The 17,321-nt window shown below is 41.6% G+C and overlaps 1 protein-coding gene across 1 annotated transcript in view; it reads right to left on the bottom strand.

The window, feature by feature from the left end:
• The window catches only part of mapkap1 (MAPK associated protein 1), a 72,793-nt gene that overhangs the window by 45,445 nt on the left and 10,027 nt on the right, over positions 1 to 17,321 (bottom strand). The window contains exons 5-6 of the mRNA XM_053617700.1: positions 15,598 to 15,770; positions 8,657 to 8,833 (exon numbers count right to left, since the gene is read on the bottom strand). Of these exons, the coding sequence (XP_053473675.1) occupies positions 8,657 to 8,833; positions 15,598 to 15,770 (350 nt within the window). The remainder of the gene's footprint in view (positions 1 to 8,656; positions 8,834 to 15,597; positions 15,771 to 17,321) is intronic.

Genomic DNA, 17,321 nt, shown 5'->3' with positions numbered 1-17,321 from the left:
CTTCTTTGGTCGACAATGGCGAGCCCGGTTCTGAGTAGAACCGGTCCTGTTAATCCGCTGTATGGTCTGACACCGTGCTGCAGATTTTTTGGTTTCAGATGACTCCGACGTGAGTGAAGGCTCCGCCCCCTGGCTGTAACCGCAGACGGCTGAGACCCTCACCGCCCGATCGCACTTCAATACACACACATGTGCACCCGCACTCCCCTCACAGACCAGAGGGGGCCGACACACTCCGGACCCGCAGAAACCAGCCCAGCGAAGGAAGGAGGCTTCAGCCCGGCCGGCCTACATGGCCCGGGGCAAGGAGAATGCCCAGGTCGAAGGTAAGTCACACACACACCTGCTAACCCATTCTCGTCTGTATTTCAACAGCTGAGCCGGCAGGGGAACTTCGACCGGGAGCAGAAAGGGGACGACCGCCTGAAGCATTGCTGGGCCCAGGAGTGGCAGATTGAGGGGGTCAACCAAAACCCAGAACACAGGCTACCCACCTCCTACTTTTTAGTCAGGGGAGGCCTGCTATACCACCGAACCCAGCGCAGAGGGGAAAACGTGGACCTCCTGGTAGTCCCCAAGACCCAAACCCAAACACTGTTGCACCTAGCCCATACCCATCCGCTCGGGGGCCACCTGGGGGCCCGAAACACCGGGAAAAAACTGAAGGACTACTTCACCTGGCCGGGGATGGACGCAGAGGTCCGGGCCTTTTGTCAACGGTGCCCTCAGTGTCAGCGTACCGCCCCCAGGAAGCCCCCGCCGGTGCTCCTGATCCCTCTTCCCATCGTCAGAGTCCCCTTCGAAAGGATCGGCATGAACCTCATAGGGCCGCTCCCCAAGTCCGCCCGGGGCCACGAGTACATATTTGTCATCTTGGACTAGGCCACTCAGTACCCCGAGGCGGTGCCACTACGAAAAACCACCTCCCGCAACATCACCAGAGAACTGGTACTCCTGTTCAGTCGTGTGGGGATCCCAAAGGACATTCTGACCGACCAAGGTACACCTTTTGTGTCCCAGCTAATGTCTGATCTGTGTCGGCCGTTACAGGTGAAACACCTCAAGACGTCTGTCTACCACCTGCAAACTGATGATGGTCGAGAGATTCAACCAGACGCTAAAACAGATGTTATGCCGGGTGGTAGACAAGGAAGGAAGGAACTGGGACCTCCTCCTTCCCTACATGCTCTTCACTGTCCGGCAGCGCGCCCAGGCGTCCACGGGCTTCACCCCCTTCGAGATCCTCTTCGGACGGCGACCTCAAGGACTGCTGGACATGGCCCATGAAGCGTGGGATGAACAACCGTCCCCATTCTGCTCGGTCATCCACTACGTGCAGGAGATGCAAAAGAAGATTGACCGGATAACCCCGATAGTTCAGGAGCACATGTGTGATGCCTAGGAAGAACAGAAAAGGGTGTACAACCGTCCCACGCAGCCTCGGGAGTTCCAACCGGGCAATCGGGTGCTCCTACTAGTGCCCAGTAGCTCCTGCAAGTTCCTGGCCCGGTGGCAAGGCCCGTACACAGTCCTCGAGCAAAAAGGCACCGTAAACTACTGCCTGCAACAACCCGGTAAGCGAGCAGAGGAAAAACTCTACCACAGGAATCTGCTGAAGAAGTGGATAGAACCAGTGCCGGTAGTATCGGCATACACGGCTCTGGACACAGATCACGGCAAGGGTACCTTGATCAAATTGGGGGAAGATCGTACCCCCACACAAAGACAGGAGCTAACTGAGTTGGTGGACCAATTCTCTGATGTGTTTTCTACCTCCCCAGGAATGACGCAGCTGGTCCACCATGAGATCAAGACCTCCCCGGGTGTAGTGGTAAGAAAGTGGCCCTACCCTGTCCCAGAGGCCAGAAAAGGGTTTCGAGGCAAGGCCATCAAGGAAGAAGTCCGCCGAATGCTGCGGGACCACATCATAGAGGAGTCCAACAGCCCCTGGTCCAGCCCCATTGTCATTGTGCCGAAGCCAGACGGAAGTATGCGGCTTTGTAATGACTTCCGGAAGCTAAACCAGGTCTCGGAGTTCGATAGCTATCACCTCCCCCGAGTTGACGACCTCGTGGAGCGACTGGGGAGGGCCCGGTTCATATCTACCCTGGACCTAACGAAAGTCTACTGGCAAGTCGCACTGGCACCGGACGCGAGACCGAAGACTAAAACAGCCTACTGTGTGTCTGTGCTCCGCCCACCGCTGGCTAAATTCCCTACAATATATATGCACATTTTTATTTATTTATTTATTTATTTGTTTGTTTATTTGTTTATCACACACACACACACATACATATATACATACACACACAAACTTACATTATCTCACAAAAGTGAGTACACCCCTCACATTTTGGTAAATATTTGATTATATCTTTTATGTGACAACCCTGAAGAAATGACACTTTGCTACAATGTAAAGTAGTGAGTGTACTCACTCTGGTTTTATGACAACAGCGTTATCCTTCATTATCTTTAAATAAAGCACTGGCACATTCAGTACAGCATTTTTTCAATTCACTTCAATTCAATTTTATTTGTATAGCGCTTTTTACAATAGACATTGTCCCAAAGCAGCTTTACAGAAATATCAACACGGTATACAGATATTAAAGGTGTGAATTTATCCCAACTGAGCAAGCCACTGAGTGGCGACGGTGGCAAGGAAAAACTCCCTAAGATGTTTTAAGAGGAAGAAACCTTGAGAGGAACCCGACTCAGAGGGGAACCCATCCTCATCTGGGTAACAACAGATAGTGTGAAAAAGTTCATTATGGATTTATATGACGTCTGTATGGCCTTAGGAGCAGCCGTAAATTTTCCTTCTTGGCCATTGACGGTGACTGACGTCACTTCCAAATACAAAAACACACTCCATAGTATACTCCCACCCCCAACACTGGTTGGCAGGTTTCTGTGCAAGGCATCAGAAATGCAAATGCAAAGGGATTTGATATTCTATTTGAATTTTGGCAAGCTCGATAAGCAACCCCAAGGAAGTGAAATATTATATAATATAATAGCTAGTAATAGCTATTTTGATATGACAAATGCTATTGCAAATGGACTTTGCGTTGCCATTTGAAATTTTGGCAGACACTGTATATTCATGTAAACGAAAACGGTAATACACTATTTGCATTTTCGTTTGCATGATGTCAATTTACATGTGTACAATTAGGAAATTAAAATTTAAAACTGTCTGCAAAATACTTCCATATGAAGCCCTGAGAAAAGTGATAATGAGCTGGTTTGTCGTCAAATGGGAAGGCTTTAAAATGTGATTGAACCGATTGGTCAGTTCAACCTGGTAACCCTCATTTCCGCATGATGATCTACTCTGAATCTGGCAGTCTGCCTGGCAGTCTGTCGGTAGGATATTCTTGTTAGTACAATGTCTCAAATATACAGTCCCCTGGCTAGTCTAAAACAATACACAGTGTGCATGAAGTTCCCTGTAATTAGATCAGATGCATTTCTCTGTAAATTGGCAGAGAGAATGTTTCTGTAGCTTCTGAATTCATTCTGCTGCTACCATCAACACCAATAAAATTTAGTGAGCCTGTTCCAGAAACAGCAATGCAAGCCCAATTCATGACACTACCTCCACCGTGTTTGACCAGTGAGCTCGTAATTTTGGATGATGAGCATCTCCTTTCTTTCTCAACAGTTTGGCCTTTCCATCACATCGGTAGAGGTTAATTTACAAACTTTGTGGCTGATCTCTGTATTTCATTGCAAATTCCAATCTGGCCTTCCGATTCCTATTTCTGATGAGTAGTTTGCATCTTTGGTGGTACCTTCACCCTGCACTGTGGAGGTTGTTGGTTATGTCTTTATAGGTGAAACCCAGGGCTCAAACCAAGAGCTATTTGTTTAATTGTTGTTTAATATGTTTAAACAATCAATGTAACAGGGTATACCCGGGCAACAAGAAACACCTGTCATAAGTCTAAGTCGTAGTATAACACCTCACAACATTACTCAACAACAGAAACAATTTTCTCTCCAAGTACTATCGGAACCAAGTACAGAGAGCCATAGCTCTCCCCAAAAACAACAGTTAGTGACATCACCAGCAAAATTCACAAGACAGGGGTGAATGTATCACAATAAACCATTCATGAGCAGTAAGAATCAGAAGGCCAGATTGGATTTCACAAAGAAATACAGACATGAGCCACAAAAGTTCTGGAACCAAGATTAACATCTACCAAAGTGAAGGAAAGGCCAAAGTGTGGAGAAGAAGGGATCTGCTCATGATACGAAACAGAAGCTCATCGGTGAAGCATGTTACAGGTAGTGTCATGGGCTTGCATTGCTGCTTCTGGAATGGGCTCAAATATTTAATACACTCTGTCTTCCAATTTACAGAGAAATGCATCCAATCTAATTGGGAGAAACTTCTTCATGCAGCAAGGCAATGACCCAAAAAGCACTGCCAACACAACAAAGAACTTTATCAGGGGGGAAAAGTGGAAGGTTTTAGACTGGCCAAGTCAATCACCAGACCTTCACCCAGTTGAGCATGCATTTCACCTCCTGAAGAGGAGACTGATAGGAGAAACCCCCCAAAACAAACAATAAAAGCTGAATTACAAGTCTGGAAAAGCACCAGAAAAGAGTAACGCACAAGTTTGGTGATGTCAATAGATCACCAGCTTGATGCAGTTATTGCAAGCAAGGAATATGCAACCAAATATTAAGTTTAATTACTTTAAGACTATCTGTTCCTATACTTTTGCTCACCTAAAAATTGGGCGGTCTACCATCAAAGCTGCCATGTTTTAAGTTGTTTAAAATCTAGATGTAAATATCAGGAAATTAAAGCTGAAATTCTGATCCATCATCTCATTCATCTTTTAATCTCAAACCCAAAGGTCTTTGATGTATAACAAAAACAATAGAACTGATGTACCAAGTTTTAAGAGAATTTGCCTGTGAACTGAACAAACCTATTTGTGACATTTTAAATACCATATTTCCAAGAAGAGATTAATCCACCACAGTGGAAATATTATCCCTGTCTCCAAATGTCTACTTCCGTCAGTTGATCAATTATTACTAATATTGCTAATCCCCCAGCTCAGTAATGCAGCAGAGGAGTCCGCAGTAAATAGAAATAGGGTACAGGTCACAATACTGAGCTTTCTCAGTTTGGTAGAAGGACTGTCAGATCTGCTAAAAATGCATTGATAAGTCTTCTCCACACGTTTTACCTGACTACAGCCAAGAAACCCTCCCCCAGCTATGTGTCAAGGCTGCATTAATGGGCAGTTTTGTTTTCAACCATAGGCAGAGTTTATGTGATTAAGAGGGCTATTCAGACTGGGAAACAATTACTGAGGTGTGACCCAAGGTACCTTATTTTCCTTGCTCTAATTAATAGTGCTGCCACAGATTTAAAAATTGCTGGAAGTATGTGGATGTTCTACAACCCCAGGCAAAAATGATGGAAATCACCATACTTGGAGGATGTTCACTCAAGGCGGTTTTACTTCGTAGCAAAGAATTTAAAAAAAAAAAAAAAAAAAAAAAAAAAAAAAAAAAAAAAGACCAGACATGACAACACAATTTTTGTTTAAGAGCTGAACATTCTGGCTTCATGAAACATACCTCAACAAGTTAAATAAAATTAATGTTATATTAATTACATATTTTTCCCCCAGATCAAGTAGAAGAAAAAATATGGAATCACTCAATATTGCGGGAAAATATATATATATATATATATATATATATATATATATATATATATAGAATCACCTTGTAATTTGCATTTCTAAAACAAATACCAGCACAAGTCAAATTAGTCTGCAGTTAAAAGAGTGTGCTTACAGACATTAAGAGTGCTTACAGAACGTAACCTTGGACTTTTTGAAAGGAAACATGGCCTCAGCAAGAGAGTTGGCAATTAAAAATGTAAAGGATTATAGAACTCCTACAAGAAGGAAATCAACACTGAATGTGGCAAAAGATGCTGGTTGTTCCCAATCTGTGTCTAAAATTTAGTACAGTGCTGTTGAAAAGTATTTGCACACATCCTGATTTCTTCTGTTTTTATGGATCTCATTGTAAATTGTTTTAGAAATTAAAACAAAATCTAAGATAAAACAAAGGCAACCTGAGAAACCCAAAACACAGTTTTTAAATGACAATGTTATTTATTGAAGCAAAAATTTGTTATCCTTTACCAACTGGACCTGTGTGAAAATGTATTTGCTCCCATAGTTACTAATTCCCCACATCTATGAAACTGCATTCATAATGGGTTCAGCTGGACTAGACGCAACAAGGCCTGATTACGGTAAACCCTCTTCAATCAAATCAACACTTAAATAGAACTTTTTCAACAGTTTGTAAGACAGCTGTCCCGTTGTAAATCTGGTGTAAACCAAACACAGAATTCCACAAAAAGAACATATTTCCTATGGTCAAGCATGGTGGTGCAAGTGTGATGGTGTGGGGATGCTTTGCTGTTTCAGGGCCTGGGCAACTTGCAATAATTGAGGGAAATACAAATTCTACTCTCTACCAGAAAATCCTAAAGGAGAATGTCTGCTCTTCACTGTGTAAACTGAAACTGTAGCATAAGCGGATTATGAAGCAAGACAATGACTCAAAGCATAGGAGTAAGCTCTCATCCTAGAAGTAAGTGAAAAACGTAAAGTAGAAGTAAATCTCCAGTTATCAGAAGCATTTGTTTACAGCTATTGCTGCTAAAGGTGGCACAACCAGATTTTAAGTTTAAGGGGGCAATTAGCTTTTCCACATGGGTGATAGGTGTTTGATTTAAAAAAAAAAAAAAAAAAAAAAAATTATACATAAAAACTGTAGTGTGTTTTTACTCAGGTTGCCTTTGCTTTATGATGCATTTCATTTGAAGATCTAAAAGTATTTAGTATGAGATATACACAAAAAAAGAAGAAATCAGGATGGGGCAAATATAATAGGAAAACATAAGGGTATATCAAGGAAGACAGTAAACCTCAGGACAGAAAACTCAAAACAATATGCCTTGAAAATAAAAAATGCACAATACAACAAATGAAAAACAAATGGGCAGAAACAAGAGTCAATGTTTGTGACAGAACTAAGAAATCGGCTGAATGAAATTGGATTTACATATTGAAAAGCCAAACGAAAACCAGCACTAACACCTAAACAGAAGAAAACAAGGTTACAGTGGGCTAAAGAGAAGCAATCATGGAGTGTGGATGATTGGATGAAAGTGATATTCAGTGATGAATCACAAATCTGCATTGTCCAAGGAGATGATGCTGGAACTTTTGTCTGCTGTCGTCCTAATGAAAAATTTAAAGATGACTGCCTGAAGAAAACAATCACATGTCCCAACTCATTTATGATATGGGGTTGCACGTCAGGTAAAGGACCAGGGGAGACCTCAATAGTCAATGTACAGGTGTCCAGTGAAATTTTGGACACTTCTCATTCCATCAATAGAAAATAGGTTTGAAGTCATTTTTCATGAAGTAATTTTTCAGGATGCTAATTTATCTTGCCACAGAACAAAGAGTGTTAAAGGTCAACTCAATGACATGGAGAGTAAACAGTCCGGATATCAATCCGATTGAAAATTTATGGTGGAAATTTAAAAAAATTGGTCCACGGTGAGGCTCGATCCTGCAAAGATGAGCTGTCAGCTGCTTATAGAAAGTTGGAACCAAATTTTGAAGAATATTGTTTTCCATTAGTGTCCATGCCTCAAAGAATTCAGGCAGTCATAAAAGTCATAAAAGAAGGAGCAACAAAGTACTAATTGTGTTTTTTTTTTGTTGTTGATTCCATATTTTTTTCCCTCAACATTGAGTGATTCCATTAATTTTTCCTCTACTTGATCTGGGGAAAAAAATCCATTAATTAAAACAATTTAATTTAATTTGTTTGAGGCATGTTTCAAAGCAAGAATGTGCAGCTATTAAACAAAAATAGTTTTGTGTTATATCTGTGATTTGTTTATTTGCTACAAAGTAAAAAAGCTGGGTGAGCATCCTCCAAGTGTGGTGATTCCATAAATTTTGCCAGGGGTTGTAAACCTCTTCAATGTGTGCACTGCAACCAAGGTAAAATGTCCCCAGATGGTTCTGGATAATATAGATAACTGGATCCTCAGCAGTAAAATGACACAAACCCTGGCTAAATGCACTACCGTGACAGTGAAATTTAAATGCAGTACTATGACAATCAGACCTACAGTTGAATCATCATACAGCAGTAAAATATTTTTTTTTAAAAAGCAAGCTAACATCAAAGCGTCTGAGAAGTGCCCACTTCAGATATTCACTGTATATATTCATTGCACCTTAGAACACACCTGCCCAGCATGGTATGGAAATCTGGCACTAGCGTTGTCGAACTAGATTGTTCAGGAATGTGCATACTCTAATCATCAAGATGCACTCAAAAACCTGACTGACCACTCTCCAAGACAGAAGAAACAAATTTTGTAGGCAATGGAACAATGGAAAAAATATTACTAAGCTTCCACTGCGGGGCCCTTAAGCAAGGTCCTTAACCCTTAACTGCTCAGTTCTAACTCATTTCATTTGTACACTGGTTTGGATAAGAGTCATCAAAATGAGGTAAATATACATTTAAGTGTCAACAAAAAAAATAAATTCAGATAACTCACATTCTGACAAAAAGTGACTGCTTGGGGCCTAGTCCTGGAGATGAGTACTTCTCAACCAGAGCAAGTGTGCTGAAACCAAACTTGTGGATGGGCTCATTGGAATCTAGAGGGGGGAAATCTGTATCCACCTCCCCATCATCCTCAGCTATGTGGAGGCAGTATGTGTTGACATTCTCACTGTAGATGGAAGAAACAAAATAGTTGGTATTTCAGGTCAATAAATACATTTTAAGGTATGACTTTGTTTAAAGTCATTACAGTTCACTTCACAGAAATTATAATATTCATGATCAAGGTGCAAACATGAAATCTGCTCATTATCACTTTTCTTCGATTAGTTTTGATATTGCTATCCAACTGCTAGCTGACCAAGCTCTCCACCACATTTTCTGCTCTTTAGCATTAACAGTCACAGGCATTATGAATAGTTAATTCTGGCCTGATTATAGACAGAGTGATGTGTTGAACCTAAAAACTGTTCAAAATGCAATGTAGAGGCAAAATTATTGTAAACATTTTGCACTTCACAATTGATTTGAACACTTCAGACAATTAAACAGAAAGGCAATTTTTTGGGGCACAAACATTTGTTTTGAGAATCTACATGCTCCAGGGGATAATGCAAATTCATAATGCAAACAGGAGGAGAATGAACCTGTACTGTATTTGCTATGAATATCTTCACATCATTACATTCTGCTCCTGAAACCTACTTGCTCAGTGCCTATAGGGTCGGTGGCAGTTCCAAATGATAGGGAACACATAACTAGCATTAATTTTAACCCATTCAAACCACTATGGGCGGTGTCTAATACCTGGATACTTCCTGCCACAAGCGAATGAGGTACCGACTCACTTACGGATGACTGAAAAAGTGTTTGGAAATGATTGCTGTGGTCATATAGCGCAACCCATGACTTTGCACTGAGACAGATGATCTGATGAATGAATACAGTGGCAAGAAAAAGTATGTGAGTTAAGGGTATTACCTTGTGGCAAGTTCCAGTTTTCCTGCCATGTTTCTTTTACACTCTTTGAGCTGGAATTTAACAGCTGCCCTTATCACTTTGTATCCTTTACAGTCACCCTCCCAGCCATGCCTGTTCATTATCAACTGTTCATAGCTGTCCCCTAAATACTGCAACCTCCACTCTCATTCCTCCCTGGTATTCAGCATTCTTACAAACCTTCCATGCCACAACAGTCAGTTTTCTCGTTCACCCTCGCTCGCTCGCTCGCTCACACACACACACACACACACACACACACACACACACACACACACACGACAGCAGGGCTGCCGTGCAAGGTGCTAGCCTGCCATTGGGAGCAACTTGCCATTAGTTCAGTGTTTTGCCCAAGGACACATCGGCATATGGAGGCACGTGGGCCGAACAGAACCACCAACCCTGTAGTTAGTGGACAACCACCTGAGCCACAGCCGCCCCAATGTGCCATTCTTAATCCAATAGTGCATCTTTGGGATGTGGTAGAACGGGAACTTGGCAATATGATTGTGCAGCGCCAAATCTGCTGCAATTTTGTGCTGCAATCAGATCAACACGGACCATAATCTCAAAGGAATGCTTTCAACACGTTATGGAAGCTATGCCACTGTGGCCATTCTGAGAGCAAAGACGGGTTCTGCTTTGCTCCTTACCTAGATGGGCATGTATAGCTTCTTTACTGGTATGCCATTAAAGATCTGTGCTCAGACACATCACTAGTTTTACAACTGTTCTCTTGTTAATAGCTACATTGCACCTACAGCAATAAACCCTTCTAATGTCATCGCAGAGTTTTTATTTACTTATTCCCGTTTTATTTAATATCAAAAGGAGATGGGGATTTTTTTTTTTTATCATGGCTCCTCATCTTAGGAATTGTTTGCCTCTCGATATCAGAGCCTGTACTACCACTGATGATTTTAAATCTCATTTGAAGTCTCACCTCTTTTCCTTGCTTTTGACTGTATTTAATGTGTCCAACTATATTGTTTGTATTGTTGTATTAAGTTCTTTAATTGTTAGGTCCTTGGTATGTAAAGCACCTTGGTCAACATGTATTGTTTTAAATGTGCTATATAAGTAAATGTGTTGTTGATTCACATGGATACTCCAACTATATTGTAGTTACACTATATATTTTTTATATATATATATATATATATATGGCAGATATCACTGATGGCACGCATTACCTTGCTCATCACCCAGCAAGATCAAGACCTTTTTTTCCTGGAAATGCACACCCACACCTTGAACTTGATGCATCTTTTCAGAGCTCCTTGATTGCACCCAGTAATACACAACACCTCTGTACACTGTTGGATGATCAGCAATGTTCAACAGGCTGCACAGTAAAGATAATACAGAATGTTCTAGGGTCTTATTTTATAATTTAACATAAGTCTCATTCGCACACTCCTGATGATGAGGACAATACAGGAATCATCACACACCCCAATGACCCCCTCCCCCAGCCCATTAATAACATCAAGTCAGGTGAGACGGGAGATATACAAGCTCCGAATCAACAAATCTACGGGCCCAGACAACATCAACCCCAGGCTGCTCAAGGTGTGTGCCACACAATTTGCAGGCGTGTTTCAACACCTCTTCAATCTTTCTCTAAGGCTGAAAAAGGTGCCCCAACTGTGGAAGACCTCCTGCATTGTTCTGGTGCCCAAGAAAAGTCATCCCAGTACCTCAAATGACTACAGACTTGTGGTGCTGACCTCACTTGTCATGAAGACCTTTGAGAGACTGGTCCTGAGGCACCTGAAGCTGATCGTAAGTGACTCCCTTGATCCGCTGCAGCTCGCATACCGGACCCAAATCGGCGTGGACGATGCGATCATCTACCTACTGCATAGGGCTTACTCACACCTGGAGATGCCAGGAAGCACATTGAGAATCTTTTTTATTATTATTTTTTTTTTTTAGATTTTTCAAGTGCATTTATCACCATCCGGCCCACCCTGCTTGCAGAAAAGCTCTGGGACATGCGGGAAGACCACAACATGAGTGTCTGGATCATGGGCTATCTCACCAGCAGACCACAGACCGTCCAACTGCAGGGCAGCCTGTCAGATGTGGTGATGTGGTGCGCCGGTGTTGCACAAGGAACTGTGCTTTCACCCTTTCTATTCACCATATACACCTCTGACTTTAGCTACAACTCTGGTACATGCCACCTCCAGAGATTCTCTGATGACTCCTCCATCGTGGGCTGCATCAGTGAAGATAAGGAGGAGTACAGAGGTGTAGTGGAGAGCTTTGTCAGATGGCCTGAGGATAACCACCTTCAGCTCAACCTCGGCAAGAACTGATATTGGACTTCCGCCGAAACCGAAAGCCCCCAACACCTATTACAATCCAGGGAGAGAAAATAGAGATTGTGGACTCATACAAGTTCCTGGGAGTGCACATCAACAGCAAGCTGGACTGGTTGGAAAATACTGAGGCTCTCTACCGGAAGGGACAGAGCAGACTGTTCTTTTTAAGGAGGCTCAGGTCATCTGACGTGAGCAGCAAGCTACTGCAGATGTTCTATCAGTCTGTAGCAGCCAGTGCCCTGTTCTTTGCTGTGACATGCTGAGTAGGTGGAATTAAGGCTGGGGAGGCTGACAAACTCAAAAAGTTAGCGAAGATGTCCAGCTCTGTTGTTGGTCACAAACTGGACAATCTGGAGACAGTGCTGGAGAAGAGAATAAGAAACAAATTCAGGTCCATTTTGGGAAATCCTCTTCATCCACTGTATGCTGAGCTACGGCAGATGGAGAACACCTTTAGCCACAGGCTCATCCCCCCCAGGTGCAAGACGGAACGCTTCAGATGTTCCTTTGTGCCAACAGCCATCAGGCTGTTATATATATATATATATATACATACATATATACACACACACACACACACACACACACACAGTATCTCACAAAAGTAAGTACACCCCTCACATTTATGTAAATATTTGATTATATCTTTTCATGTGAAAATGACACTTTGCTACAATGTAAAGTAGTGAGTGTACAGCTTGTATAACAGTGTAAATTTGCTGTCCCCTCAAAATAACTCAACACACAGCCATTAATGTCTAAACCGTTGGCAACAAAAGTGAGTAACCCTTAAGTGAAAATGTCCAAATTGGGCCCAATTAGCCATTTTCCCTCCCTGGTGTCATGCGACTTGTTAGTGTTACAAGGTCTCAGGTGTGAATGGGGAGCAGGTGTGTTAAAATTTGGCGTCCTCGCTCTCACACTCCCTCATACTGGTCATTGGAAGGTCAACATGGCACCTCATGGCAAAGGACTCTCTGAGGATCTAAAAAAAGAATTGTTGCTCTACATAAAGATGGCCTAGGCTATAAGAAGATTGCCAAGACCCTGACACTGAGCTGCAGCACGGTGGCCAAGACTATACAGCGGTTTAACAGGACAAGTTCCACTCAGAACAGGCCTCGCCATGGTCGACCAAAGAAGTTGAGTGCACGTGCTCAGCGTCATATCCAGAGGTTGTCTTTGGGAAATAGACGTATGAGTGCTGCCAGCATTGCTGCAGAGGCTGAAGGGGTGGGGGGGGTCAGCCTGTCAGTGCTCAGACCATACGCCGCACACTGAATCAAATTGGTCTGCATGGCTGTCGTCCCTGAAGGAAGCCTCTTCTAAAGATGATGCACAAGAAAGCCCACAAACAGTTTGCTGAAGACAAGCAGACTAAGGACATGGATTACTGGAACCATGTGCTGTGGTCTGATGAGACCAAGATAAACTTATTTGGTTCAGATGGTGTCAAGCATGTGTGGAGGCAACCAGGTGAGGAGTACAAAGACAAGTGTGTCTTGCCTACAGTCAAGCATGGTTCTGGGAGTGTCATGGTCTGGGGCTGCATGAGTGCTGCCGGAACTGGGGAGCTACAGTTCATTGAGGGAACCATGAATGCCAACATGTACTGCGACATACTGAAGCAGAGCATGATCCCAGCATGTATTCCAGCATGATAACGACCCCAAACACAACTCCAAGACGACCACTGCCTTACTAAAGAAGCTGAGGGTGAAGGTGATGGACTGGCCAAGCATGTCTCCAGACCTAAACCCTATTGAGCATCTGTGGGGCATCCTCAAATGGAAGGTGGAGGAGCACAAGGTCTCTAACCTCCACCAGCTCCGTGATGTCGTCATGGAGGAGTGGAAGAGCACTCCAGTGGCAACCTGTGAAGCTCTGATGAACTCCATGCCCAAGAGGGTTAAGGGAATGCTGGAAAATAATGGTGGCCACACAAAATATTGACACTTTGGGCCCAATTTGGACATTTTCACTTAGGGGTGTACTCACTTTTGTTGCCAACGGTTTAGACATTAATGGCTGTGTGTTGAGTTATTTTGAGGGGACAGCAAATTTACACTGTTATACAAGCTGTACACTCACCACTTTACATTGTAGCAAAGTGTAATTTCTTCAGTGTTGTCACATGAAAAGATATAATCAAATATTTACATAAATGTGAGGGGTGTACTCACTTTTGTGAGATATTCACACATACATTATATATATATATATATATATATATATATATATATATATATATATATATATATATATACACACATATATACATACACACACACACACACATACACACATATATATATACACACATACACACACACACACATACACATATACATATATACACACACACACACGGGGCGCACGGTGGCTTAATGGTTAGCACGTTCGCCTCACACCTCCAGGGTCGGGGGTTCGATTAGCTTCCACTGTTATGCTGATGATACACAGTTGTATGTTTCAGCGAAGCCAGAGGACAGACAGCAGCTTAATAAAATTTAGGAATGTGTAAAGGACATTAAACGTTGGATGCTAACTAACTTCCTTTTACTTAATTCTGATAAGACAGAAGTACTTGTATTAGGACCACGTGTCGCTAGAAGTAAGCATTCTGATCACATAGTAACTCTGGATGGACTTTCTGTTTCATGTGCAGCAGTAAAAGACCTTGGTGTGATTATTGACTCCAGTCTATCATTTGATGCTCATGTAGATATTACTAGGATAGTCTTCTTTTATCTCAGAAATATTTCTAAGATGAGAAATATATTGTCACTACATGATGCAGAAATAGTTCATGCTTTTGTCACCTCTAGACTAGATTACTGTAATGTAAAAAAAATTACTGTCTGGATGTTCCAGTAGGTACATAAACAAACTCCAGTTAATCCAGAATGCAGCTGCTAGAGTCCTAACTAGAACCAGAAGATACAACCACACGGCTGCTTCTAAGGCCAAACAGCCTTCATATAAAACCATAATGAACTTTTTCACACTATCTGTTGTTACCCAGATGAGGATGGGTTCCCTTCTGAGTCTGGTTCCTTTCAAGGTTTCTTCCTCTTAACATCTTGGAGTTTTTCCTTGCCACCGTCACCACCGGCTTGCTCAATTGGGATAAATTCGCACTTTTAATATCTGTATACCGTGTTAATATATTTCTGTAAAGCTGCTTTGAGACGATGTCTATTGTAAAAAGCGCTATACAAATAAAATTTAATTGAATTTTCTTTTTGTCTTTTTTTGGCTGCTGTTATGACACCCTAATTTCTCCATCTGGAGATTAATAAAGTATTATCTTATACGTACAAAGTCTGTTTAGCTTTCCATTTCGCATATGTTTAAAGCTCAAAGTTCTTTTATGGATAACACAAAATAACAAAACTTATGAATATGCAGAATGTTTATCTAAGCTTGAGTCACGGGGGGGGGTTAAAATACTCAAGTAAACAGGCCACAGACTTGTGCCAGCTTATACATACATTGATTCAGATTACAAAAATAAACCCTGTCTCTGTTACATAATGGCCGAATGGAAGTCATATTTTCAAATTATTCCTTTATTATTTTTATTTTCATTGTAAGTACTTACTTTAGTTTTGGTTCACGGCCCTCACTGGTGTATTGCCAGCAAATAAGGCCAATAAGATCATGGACTCGAGCATTGGCCATTGTCACCACCATCATAGGATGCAACTTCTCCTGGGTAGACTGCATTGAGAGGTAGACATCTATTTTTTTGGTTGCTGTTGTACCTACATGACCCTATACAGGAAAAAGCAAAAATAAATAAATAATAAAAATCCTGACAGTTATTACATGCTTAAAGAAAATAGTTATGTTGAAGTCTAGATAAGCAAAAAATAATTTGCCTGTTCTCATCTCTGCACCTGAACCTCAGTTACCCACCTTTAAAAGGTAGTTTTATTTTATCAAAGATTTGTAAGAATGTAAAACTATGCAGTGCTAAAGTCAGACTGAAATGGAGTTGAGCAAGCAGAATCCATTTGTTATGATTTCTTATTACATATTTTTTCTTTGTTCTATTACATATACATATAACACAGCAGTCATTATGTCAACATTTCTGTAATGTCAGACAAAGAATTCCAGCATTCTGAATTTGAAAACCAAATTGATGTGTGAAGTGTCTCACTGCCTACTAGGGCTGCACAATTAATCGAATATTGATCTCGATTATGATTTTGACTGCCCACAACGTTTAAAGTTCGTCCTATGCTCATAGAAAACTGTGCTGCATATCAAGTCAAGTGCTTCCTAAACTTACAGCCAGTCACCATAGAGTGGCACCAGGATGACATCATTTTGTAATGCCAAAACCTGGACACAAGTTAGCATTTTAGCACTCGCGCTGCGAGCTCCAACGCTTGCGCGAGGGGAAACCATGACACTAACATGTTGCTAAATGGGACTACACACATTGGTGGGGACATTAAACGTCATCACGCCGAACAGGAAAAAACTTTGCAGATAAACTGGTTCAGGTATGCAGTTCACAATTCACAAAAAAAGTGGATGAAGATTCATCCACAGAGTAAATCTGTATTATAGAAAATGTTTTTAAATCAAGTTTGGAAAAGTAGTCGGAAGCTTGGTGATGGTGAAGTCGAGCGACCGTGGTGTAGTTCGTTTATAGCATACGGTTAGCTTTTTAGTTCTGCCGATTGTATTCAGGCTTCAAACTGCATAAACGTTGTGTTCATTTGTGAAAATTATCTTGATGGACAAAACGTGTTAGTATTGTAAACTTTTGTTGATCCCCGAGTTTATTTTTTGCAATAATCCAAAAGCCTATGCGAAAATCCTATTGGGTATTTGTCGAGGAAACCAGTGTGATGCTAACTTCCGGGTTCCGGTACAAAATGAAGTCATCTCTGCACTATTGGGTGATTTGGCTGCGTCTCTCCTCCTGTACACACTGTTATTGCCTTTTCTGCATAGGTATGAATTGTTTTCATTTGGTTGATGGCATTTTTATTTACTTATCCTATATTTTGGGTACAATTTTATTTATATTTTGCTTCTATGAGATGATGCACTTTAAGGATAAGTCTAATTTGATGCAAAGATTTGTACATTAGCAGGAATGCAGAACAACATGGAGGTGAAAGCAAAGCTCCGTTTATCTAAATGTGAAAGTGCAATAAAAATTTGTTGTCCCTAAAATCAATTAATAATCGTGATCTCAATATTGATCAAAATAATTATGATGATCATTTTGGCCACAATCATTCAGCCCAACTGCCTACACAAGCTTAGCATCAATGAAACAGTTGCATAACTTGTACTACTACC

The sequence above is a fragment of the Ictalurus furcatus genome, chromosome 28, assembly GCF_023375685.1.
Source record: "Ictalurus furcatus strain D&B chromosome 28, Billie_1.0, whole genome shotgun sequence".
NCBI classification, from domain to species: Eukaryota; Metazoa; Chordata; class Actinopteri; order Siluriformes; family Ictaluridae; genus Ictalurus; species Ictalurus furcatus.
Note: the sequence above shows the minus strand (reverse complement) of the source record. Positions and strands in the feature narration are given on the sequence as shown.